This window comes from Musca autumnalis, unplaced genomic scaffold (genome assembly GCF_047663935.1).
Source record: "Musca autumnalis isolate F117 unplaced genomic scaffold, ASM4766393v1 scaffold_2, whole genome shotgun sequence".
Lineage (NCBI taxonomy): Eukaryota > Metazoa > Arthropoda > Insecta > Diptera > Muscidae > Musca > Musca autumnalis.
In genome coordinates, this window is record NW_027411755.1 from 66,489,536 (window position 1) to 66,500,210 (window position 10,675).

Genomic DNA, 10,675 nt, shown 5'->3' on the forward strand with positions numbered 1-10,675 from the left:
TATGATGGAATTTCTTTATCTTTTAGTAGCTCAATCATCTCGGAATGTACTGATGGATCTTTAATATACAATTTACACTTCTTTTGACCCTTATTTATAATCCTAAAAACTACATTTTTAGATTTCAAGGTTTGAATAAGATCTGTTACATTTACATTGAAAAGGAAAATGGGAGGACAAAATGCTTTAAGACTATTTACCGGTTTCGAAGAGATTTCATTTCTAGGAGCGGTTGTAGTTTCAATATTGGGATTGACTTCAGAATTGGGTTGAGAAGGTTGAGCTCTAGGAATAGATGGCTCCAAGAGGATATCAATATCCCCAAGCAAAGCAAAACGGTTCTGAGATTCCTGATTTGAGGCTGATGACTTTTGCGAGGATTCACACATTCTCGGCCGTTTGGTTTTTGATTGGCTGCAGTCGAAAGTAATCGTATTGGGAAATGTAGAAACTGGATTAGAATCTGTTTCAAAATTGGAAACAGAAGAAAATTCATTTTGACAAACGTCATCGCCGAATCTTCTCTCATCAATTGTTTTATTCTTATTCCGTGACTTGGTACCAATATGTTTAGCCTTCAAATTGCTAGGGACAATTTCAGAATTATCTAATGATTCTTCCATGCCAGAGCTTGGTGACGATTTTGTATTAATTCTCTTTGATTTCCTTGTATCCCCTGATTTGTCTGGGGGTACATCTTCAGATGGAGTCCATTCCTCCGCAGGTATTGGTTCATTCATATTAATATTATTAATTCTTGAGAATATGAGCAAAAATTTATTTTTTCAAAATTTTAGAAAATATATTTTATTTACAGACACAAAAAAATACGTCTATTCGATTCGAAAACTAAATCGAGAATGATGAAATAACGAAGGATTTGTAAAATCGGCTCTTATTGCGCTACATGATTGCCCTTCTATTCTTCAGTATTTCCATGAGACTGGCTTTAGTTTTTTGATAATCATCCCTTGAGGTCTCAAATGTCCCCTTTGCTTTTGTTTTGTTTTGTATGTATTATCTACTAATGTCTGATCTGCGAAATGCAGTTTTTACATTAAGCCAATCTTCATCTATTGCTTCTAATTTCGTTTCAATCAGTGAAACGGATAATTCTTTTTCAGGAGTTTTTAATATTTTTTGACATGTTTCAGTAATTGTTTTGTTCCGAAACAAAACTAAGGGCAAATCCCAAAACCAACAAAATAAAAACACCGGTGGAGCACAACTGGAACCAACGACTGCGAAAAACAGGCACTTTTAATGAGAAATAAAAAAAAACACTTATTTTCCCGCAGTATGCGAATCAAAAAACACTTTCCTTTTTTTATTGAATTAAAAAGAGAGTAAATGTGTCGAATTCGATTTAATAAAGAAATAGATACAATTTATTCGATTGCGCTATTCGGACGTGTTCTCCGTTCAACGATTAACAACGAATGAACTTAAAAAACAATAAAAAAGCTAAATATTCGCTCCATCAAATTCCAACGAGTGCGCCATCTTATCAACCAGTGAAAAATATCCCACGCTTCAGACAGAGTGGCCAGATCAACCCTTGATGTAATGGTTTGACACAACAGATAGGGATTCCAAACTTCGATCCTTCACGAACGTGAACATCCCGGCCACCTTTCAGTCTTTCGGAGCCAGACAGTCCCGAAAAGAACTCGAAACTCATGGAAAGATATCAAAAAAGAAACAAAAAAAATAAGGAGCATTAGTGGGTTACTACATAAAAGTGCAAATTATGCACATTGATTTCATTTTAATTCAGTTTTGAAACCATAAAAATTCAATTCAAAAAAGTAATGATAAATTCATTCATCAATAATATAAAGTAATTAAAACAGCAATAAAAACTTTGTTAAATCCAACATCAAAATCCAAGGCTGTGTTAAATTTAACAACAAAATCCAATGGGACACAGGCTGGAAAAGAGTAATACATAAAGTGCATCATGGTTAAAGCAAATATACATTCTGCCTTACGCAAATCTAAGGGGTATATGTCCCGGATATAACGTATCCGAAAATAGTGAATTGCGCCAAAGGTTTTCCAAAAGCACCTCCGCTAACACCATTCCGAATGATCTTCGAATACAAATCACCACCTAAGGTTATGTGAACTGGCGCCGAAGTATGGAAATGCTCGTCGGCTAGCTGCAATCCCGGGAACTCTTCCACAATGCGTACATCTACCGACTTCTTAGGAGTAACCACTACATGGTTGCGACGAACTTCCGCATAAGTTTCCACGGTAGTCGACATCCCGAAATTTCCTCTAAGTTGAAGAAGGCACCTGTTCTTGTTCCCGACTCGAACTACCCTTTGCCCCATTCTTTGCACCAAAGACTCGGCAACAATGGAACTCTCGATACTGGGGTCGAGCACGGCACGTTCGTGGATATACCGATCCCCACAGATGATCTTGACCACTGCTGTTGCTTTCAACAATATCGTCTCCCGCAGACTGTAAGTAGGGATCAATTCTGTCGACTTTTCCTTTCGCCTATACGATTTACTCTTCCGACCATTGTACGGAACCATTTCATTGGAGGACTCCTTCGATGATTTGGTGGAGGATGCATGCTTAAAAGCGTGGGACGAACTGGGTCCCTTTTGCTTAGAAGCTTGGGACGAACTGGGTCCCTTCTGAGACGCATTTTTGGACGAACTAGGTCCGTTATGCGATGGTTCTGGCTTATCCGAAGAATTAGACGAACGAGGTCCTTTCTTCGGTTGAGATCTGGACGAACTAGGTCCTTTCTCATCAGCGCCTTTCTTCACTAAATCTTTAGACGAACTAGGTCCAGGTTTGTGAAGCAAAGTGTGGTGCGTATCTCCACATTTTTTGCACTCCCCTTTACTTGTGCATGTGCGCCATGTGTGGTCGTGTCCCAGACAACCGGCACAATGTTGGTAAATGGACACCATCTTCATCCTCTCAGCGTACTCCATGCTCAAAAATTTCTTACAAAAACGAAGTGGATGATCGTTGAGACAAACGCGACAAACAATCCGTTTCTTGCTCACACGATTTTCGGCATTGTACTTTTTAGCTTTAACCATGATTCTAAAATAAATAAAAAACAAATCTAGTTGGAGGGTAACACGACCAATTTAACTACCGGCCTAGTTATAAGACCACGTTCAGTCTTGACCTCTGCAACGCGCACAAGCTGATCGACGCCTGGCAACACTTTAACAATACGACCTAACCTCCATTCGTTAGGTGGAATATTATCTTCTTTGACGACTACCATATCATTTACTTTAACATTGTCGTCTGGATTTTTCCATTTGTTACGTTTAGTAAGCTCCTTCAAATATTCTTCCTTCCAACGTAAACATAAGCGTTGGTTTAAAGCCTTAACCCTTTGCCATCTGTTGAGAATTGATTCAGGAGCCTCGTGTATTTCGGGTTCCGGTGGTGACAATATAGGTCCGCCTATCAAAAAATGACCAGGAGTCAACACATCAAGAGAAGAGACATCATCGGACATAGGACACAAAGGCCTCGAATTTAAACATGCCTCTACTCGAGCTAACAGCGTCGAAAACTCTTCAAACGTATACTTCAGATTCGCTGCTATCCTCCTGAAGTGGTGTTTAAATGATTTAACCCCAGCCTCCCATAAACCACCCATATGTGGTGCACCTGCTGGGTTAAAATTCCAAATCATACCCCTCGTTGAATAATTTTTCATAAGTTCGGGGCCAACCGTTTGAATAAATGTCAGAAATTCACTTCTCAAAACCTTTGATGACCCAACGAAATTTGTTCCGTTGTCCGAGTACATCTCCTTTGGGCAACCTCGACGGGACACAAAACGGGAAAAAGCTGCCAAAAAAGTAGCTGACGATAAGTCGCTTACCGCTTCTAGATGGATGGCACGTGTGGCAAAACACACAAAAAGGCACACATACCCTTTGGTAATTAAACAAGCTCGACCTGTATAATTCTTTATATCATAGGGGCCAGCAAAATCCACCCCGGTTCGAGTGAAAGGTCTATCCAGTATAGTCCTAGAAAGCGGCAATGAAGCCATCAGTTGACTTCGAGTCTGTTTGGCCATTATGGTACAAATACGGCACCGACCAATGGACCATCGAATTAAATTCTTTGCTCTCGGTATCCAAAATTCTGTTCTTAGAACCCGAAGCATCAGTTGATTACCGCCATGCAAAGTCACTTGGTGAATAAAATTAATAAGCAGCCGTGACATTTTACAATTATAAGGCAAAATAAGTGGATGCCTTTCGCTAGGAGGCATCTCCGTAGCATTTGACAGCCGGCCACCAACGCGCATTAAACCCTTTGAGTCAATAAAGGGATTTAAGCTAAGTAAACTACTTTTCGAAGAAAGTTCTTTGTCATTCGATAAGGAATGATACTCATCAATGTAGTAAACCTGTTGAGCAATCATTACTAAACGTTCTTTTGTCCTTTGGATCTCTTCGGAACCAACCAATTTTTTAGAAAAACTTTTTTCCCCCTTGAGTCGATCAACAAAACGGAACACATAAGACATAAGACGCAAAGCTTTTGCATACGATGAAAATTGGTGCAGAATATCATCATAGCCTTTGATGAAAGTAGAGAATACTTTAACCTTTCTCCCTTCTTCCTGCGTATCGAAATGACCAATGTCTCCTTCCCACTGGCTACTCGAATCTTTAAGCCATGAGGGTCCATACCACCAGAGCGGCTCATCTACAAGAGTTTGAGGTCGAATACCTCTACTGATCAGGTCTGCAGGATTAAATTCTGATCGAACATGCCTCCAATTGTGTTTTCCAACCTTATCAACAATTTTCGACACTCTGTTAGCCACAAAGGTGTTCCATGAACTTGGTGGTTTTTGTAGCCATGCGAGTACGACCATGGAATCAGACCAACAATAAAATTTAGTGTTCTTCTCATCAAGACACAAATCGGTTCTTACAGATCCCATCAATTCTGATAACAAAAGAGCCCCGCATAGTTCCAACCTAGGCAACGAAACAACTTTCAACGGAGCCACTCTTGATTTTGCCAACAACAAATGAGTTTGCACTGATCCATCATCAGATGCAACCCTCACATAAACACAAGCCCCATAAGCTTTCTCAGAAGCGTCTGAAAAACCATGAATTTCAACTTGAGCGCTTGGTTGAAAACCAACCCATCTAGGGATTTTAATATTGTTCAACGAAAGATAGTCAGCAACGAATTGCTCCCACTTATGGAGTATTTTCGCGGGCACTACTTCATCCCATCCAATTCCTTCACTCCAGATGTCTTGCATCAACATTTTTGCCACGACGATCACAGGGCCTAACCAACCTGCGGGATCAAACAAACTGGCAATAATAGACAAAACTTCCCTTTTTGTAAAATTCGACTTCATTTGGATGGGCTTGACGGAGAAATAGAAAAAATCACTCTTGGCATTCCATCTAATGCCTAGGGTTTTGGCGCTACTCTCATCCTCAATCTCTAGCAACTTTTCAGACAGAAGATGATCTGGTGGTAACCCTTGCAAAATTTGCTCTTCGTTAGAAGTCCACTTCCTCATAGAAAACCCAGCAGAAGTTAGAGCACAAACCAATTGATCCCTAGCTTCTATTGCTACTTCTAATTCATGAGCACCTGCTAGGGCATCATCTACGTACATCATTCGACGCAAAATTTTGGCCGCTAAAGGCAAATCCTTTTCAACATCTGACGCTAACTGAAGCAAAGTTCTAATGGCCAAAAAAGGTGCACAATTTACACCAAACGTGACTGTCTTCAATTCAAAATTCTTTAAAGAGGCTTTAGGATCCGTACGAAAAACCAATCTTTGAAACCTTGTATGATCCTCATTTAACCAAATCTGGCGATACATTTTCTCAACATCACCATTGAAGACATAACGATAAAAACGCCAACGAATTATCAGTAACATTAAGTCGTTTTGCAAAATCGGACCCGGATATAGAGTATCATTCAAACTCAAACCTGTAGTGGACCTACTGGAGGCATTAAAAACCACTCTAACCTTGGTTGAAGAACTTTCAGGTTTAATGACAGCATGATGTGGCAGATAAAAAGAACTGGAGCCCTCATCATCTTGTGTCACCTCAGTCATATGACCCAAAGACTCATACTCTTCCAACACGTTATCGTATATAACTTTGAATTCCGGTTTCTTGCACAATGATGATTCGTTTCGAAAAAACTGTCTACAAGCTCTCATTCTTGACAGACCTAGACCCTTTCCATTCTCATACTGAGGTTTAAAAGGCAAGGAAACGACATAACGACCATCTGATAATCTTCTCGTGGTCTTTTGGTATACATCCTCACAATATTCTTCTTCTGGACTGTATTCTGAAATTTTCGGTGGTTCCTCTAACTTCCAAAATTTCTCTAACAATTTGTCCATTTCGACTGCCGTACAAAAAGAGACACAGGTCGTAAATGACCCCGTGTTCGCGCTAGCAATCGGACCTGTCAGAACCCAACCGAAAATAGTCTCTTGGGCCAAAAGCGACCCTAGCACATTTTGTTGCATGCCACCCAACAAAATCTGTGGATAAATATCTCCACCCAATAGAATGTCGACCTGGTCACTCTTAGCAAATTTGGGATCAGCTAAAGGCGCAATGCCCAACGAATAAATATCTGGAATGTCCAGAGTGTAACTAGGTAGTTTTCCAGTCAATCTTGGCAAAACCAAACTAGAAACTTGGACTTCAAAACTATCACTATGAGGCGATTTCAACAAAAACGTACATTGCTTTTCAGTAGATCCCGCTAATGCATCATTAAGACCAGAAATTCTTGCGTTTACTTTCTTAATTGGAAGGTTAAGTCGTCGCTGAAGCTTCTCGGAAATAAATGTTGCCTGAGATCCCGAATCAATCAAAGCTCTGGCAGTAAAAATAACACCATTGACGTCAATTTGGACAATGGCCGTTCCCAATAGAACCTGTTTCCGAGTAGCAACAAAACAATTCTGCACCCTGGACTCAGTATTATTTATGGCCTGTGCAGCCTGTCGACTAGTACTAGGTTGCGCATCAGAATCGGTAATCACAGCTGAATTACTCTGCTTAGAATCTCTATGCAAAAGAGTATGATGCTTTAAATTACATTTTGAACAACTCATCTTCTTTGCACATTGATTCAACTTATGATTGTCGCTGAAGCAGTTTAAACAAAGATTATTTCGTTTTATTACAAGAAATCGTTGTTCCTGGTTCATCTTCAAAAATTTCGGACAAGACTTCAACCAGTGATCTTGAGAACAAACAAAGCAAACATTTTTATTTGTATTCGTCTGATACGACTTCACTCCTTTGCTCGGACGAGAAACATCATGAGAACTTTTGGATCCAGAAGACCTAACATCTTGCGAACGCGTTAAGTCATACACTGTCTCTAATGACTGAAATCTGGCTGTCAAAAACTCATCAAGCTCAGACCACTTAGATACCTCAGTTTTATTTCTGACAGTCTGCTCCCAAAGCGATAAGGTATTTGTGGGCAATTTGATGGAACATAAAAATACAAAAATTGGATCCCAACTATCAATGTCTATTTGATGTAACTTCAGGGCCGTGATGCAATTGTTAACGTCCCTTTGGAGTCGTTTAATTTCTCCAGCTGACTCATTTTTTACTGTTCCCAAATTAAATAGGATCTTTAATTGACTATTCACTAAGATCCGCTTGTTCTCGTATCTATCTTTTAGATTTGACCAAGCATTCGCAAAACCATCGTTTGTCAAAGGTGATTTTTTAACAATCTCCAAAGCCTCACCTTGAGTACTTTGGCGTAAATAAAATAATTTTTCTACCGGAGTTATAGATTTACAATTAATGTATACAGCGGTGAACATGTCTCTAAAAGACGGCCACGACAAATAATCACCATAAAAGATCTCCGTCGTGCACGGAGGTAAACGCAAACGATGGTCGCCAACATTGCCTTCCAAAAAATTTGTTCGATGCCTCGGGCTAGCCATAGTGGACGACAAAGTAGAGTTGTCAACAAAGGTTTGAGCTAATTCACCCATTTGAGCAGAACAACTCATATAAGCTTCTCTACACTGCCTATAGAGAATGGCTACTTCGTCCTTGGACCCACTACACTCAATACAAACATGTTCATATGTAGAGTTAATTCTAGCCCATAGCCTTTTTAATTCAGCCTTTCGAGGCTCCACATCAAACATGGTTACACTACTCTTAGTGGCGTTAAAGTCTGTCTCAAATTCTAACAACAAAGCTGCAAGTGCTTTAAATTTCAGTAAAACTTTCGACTCTGCCATAATTTTCTTTCAAAAAAATCTCAAAACGTAAATATCAGAACCACAACAATTTCACTAATTTTGCTCGAAAAATTGATTATTTACAACAAAATATTTTTACGGACAATGAACTCTGTTGAAACTCAGAAATAACCACCAAAATTTGGCGTTGTTTGATACCCAGCACACAAATAATATGTTATCGTAATGTGAAGGACGACTCACCTTGTTATTACAAGTCTCCTTCTAGCATAGACTGCACCTGTCAATAGCAGTGGGCAACAACAAACAACCCACACAAATTTGCATAAAAAACCACAAAACTTGTTATTGCAATTAAATGAAAAAATGCACGAAAAATATTGTTCTTGGTTTTTTTTTTAATAGTAGCAGTCACACACTTTTAATAACGAGCAAAATTTGGTAAAACTTCAACTGAATTATTATTCCCGCACTTTAACAGATGTCCGTCCGTCTGTTTCAATTCCAAATTTTTTCTTCTTATTTCTTAACAACAACACCACTAGCGATCACTTTCACAAAATTCTTTGTATTCAATTATTTGGTTTTCCTTAATTTTGCTATTTCACTTTTTTAAAAATATTTTAATTTAATAAAATAATAAAAACGATTTGCAAAATATTATAAGAAGGAAAAATACAAAAGAAAAACCAAAACACACAATTCAACTAACAAGAAGAAGACCAACGAGTAATCCACTATTAGTTGTTGGTGTTTTTCTGTGTTTATCTGTCAAAAACGGCGATCAGCTGTGATGGCGTTGCCAGATCAAAAATTTTTCGACCAAAAATTGGGAACTTTAAAAAGTTTTGGGAATTGTTGCAAATAATTTTTTATTAACAAAAATGTTAATTTTATATAAAAATTAAACAAATTATATGCAAAAACGATATCGTTACCTGAATTTCGCCAATATCCAATAAAAGGAAAAAAAATTGAACCTCGTACTCGCGATCCGGCTCGAAGGACGATGTTTTGTTCCGAAACAAAACTAAGGGCAAATCCCAAAACCAACAAAATAAAAACACCGGTGGAGCACAACTGGAACCAACGACTGCGAAAAACAGGCACTTTTAATGAGAAATAAAAAAAAACACTTATTTTCCCGCAGTATGCGAATCAAAAAACACTTTCCTTTTTTTATTGAATTAAAAAGAGAGTAAATGTGTCGAATTCGATTTAATAAAGAAATAGATACAATTTATTCGATTGCGCTATTCGGACGTGTTCTCCGTTCAACGATTAACAACGAATGAACTTAAAAAACAATAAAAAAGCTAAATATTCGCTCCATCAAATTCCAACGAGTGCGCCATCTTATCAACCAGTGAAAAATATCCCACGCTTCAGACAGAGTGGCCAGATCAACCCTTGATGTAATGGTTTGACACAACAGATAGGGATTCCAAACTTCGATCCTTCACGAACGTGAACAGTAATATTTGTCGTTTCGTACTCGAATCTAGAACAAATTGTAGACCCCATTTCAATGATTTTTTTTTGTTATCTTGTTTTATTTATTATTATTATTATTTGTTTTACTTCTTGCTTTTATGGAAATAAGAGGAAGTGTAAATATTGAATTATTTGTTAAGTTCTATTTATTTTATGAATTGATATATTTTATATATTTTTTTGTTTGTTTATTATTTCAAGAACAATGACTTTGTATATTTTTCCCGTTCTCTATAAGTGTTTAATGACTTAAACATTCATGAGAACTTTAATCCTATTTATTTATAATTTGTTATTATTTATGAAATGGAATACAATACGTTTATATCAATACGTTTACCTTGCAAACTTCATACGATTTTGTCTTTCGTTACGTTGCGGTACGTTACGTTTCGCTACATATCCTAATTTCATCCACACATATGTTAATGAATACTTGGTAATTGACTGACTATACGCTGTCAAACTAAATCAAAAAAAAAAAAAAAAAATTAACTTATTAGATAATTAATGAAAAAATAAGTGCAGTGGATAAGCTTTCTTATTTAAATGGATAAAGTTTTAGTGGATAAAGTGTGTGTTTATGATAATTTCAATGAATAACGTGTAAGTGGCATTTAACAAAGACGGACAATGTAATTTATTTTTTTCTCGTGTTATAAGCTGTCAAACGAAATCAAAACAAACAACCAACATTAATGATTTGAAGGAAAACATAAAATTTGAAATAAATTGCATGCAACTGAATGGAAATAAAAGAAAGAGGTAAGTGGATATTTTTTTGTTTTGTGTTTTTATTGGATAACACGATTTATGGTCAATTACAACGAAGAACGGTGTGGGTGATTATAATTGGCGGCTAAATATTTGGCAAAGACGAACGATGTAAAATATTGTTTATGCGTTTGTGTGTGTTAG

The 10,675-nt window shown here is 37.6% G+C and overlaps 2 protein-coding genes across 3 annotated transcripts; both read right to left on the reverse strand.

Annotated features, from left to right (window-relative positions):
* Positions 1-1,360: 1,360 nt before the first annotated feature.
* Positions 1,361-8,513, reverse strand: LOC141394042 (uncharacterized). Its single transcript, XM_073967829.1, has 2 exons — positions 1,992-8,513; positions 1,361-1,931 (listed from the first exon to the last, which is right to left on the reverse strand). The coding sequence occupies exon 1, from the start codon at positions 8,300-8,302 to the stop codon at positions 3,098-3,100; it is 5,205 nt and encodes a 1,734-aa protein (XP_073823930.1). The 5' UTR covers positions 8,303-8,513; the 3' UTR covers positions 1,361-1,931; positions 1,992-3,097.
* Positions 1,361-10,223, reverse strand: LOC141394043 (uncharacterized). Of its 2 annotated transcripts, XM_073967831.1 has the most exons (3): positions 10,098-10,223; positions 9,202-9,764; positions 1,361-3,075 (listed from the first exon to the last, which is right to left on the reverse strand). In XM_073967831.1, the coding sequence occupies exon 3, from the start codon at positions 3,069-3,071 to the stop codon at positions 1,998-2,000; it is 1,074 nt and encodes a 357-aa protein (XP_073823932.1). In that variant the 5' UTR covers positions 3,072-3,075; positions 9,202-9,764; positions 10,098-10,223; the 3' UTR covers positions 1,361-1,997. The 2 variants fall into 2 exon arrangements, with proteins under 2 accessions (XP_073823932.1, XP_073823933.1); XM_073967832.1 differs by lacking the exons at positions 9,202-9,764; positions 10,098-10,223 and adding an exon at positions 8,507-8,625.
* Between the last annotated feature and the right edge of the window lie 452 nt (positions 10,224-10,675).

Excerpts from the sequence above, each read along its gene's own strand:
- LOC141394043 (XM_073967831.1), bottom strand. The coding sequence starts at position 3,071 with ATGGTTAAAGCTAAAAAGTACAATGCCGAAAATCGTGTGAGCAAGAAA.
- LOC141394042 (XM_073967829.1), bottom strand. The coding sequence starts at position 8,302 with ATGGCAGAGTCGAAAGTTTTACTGAAATTTAAAGCACTTGCAGCTTTG.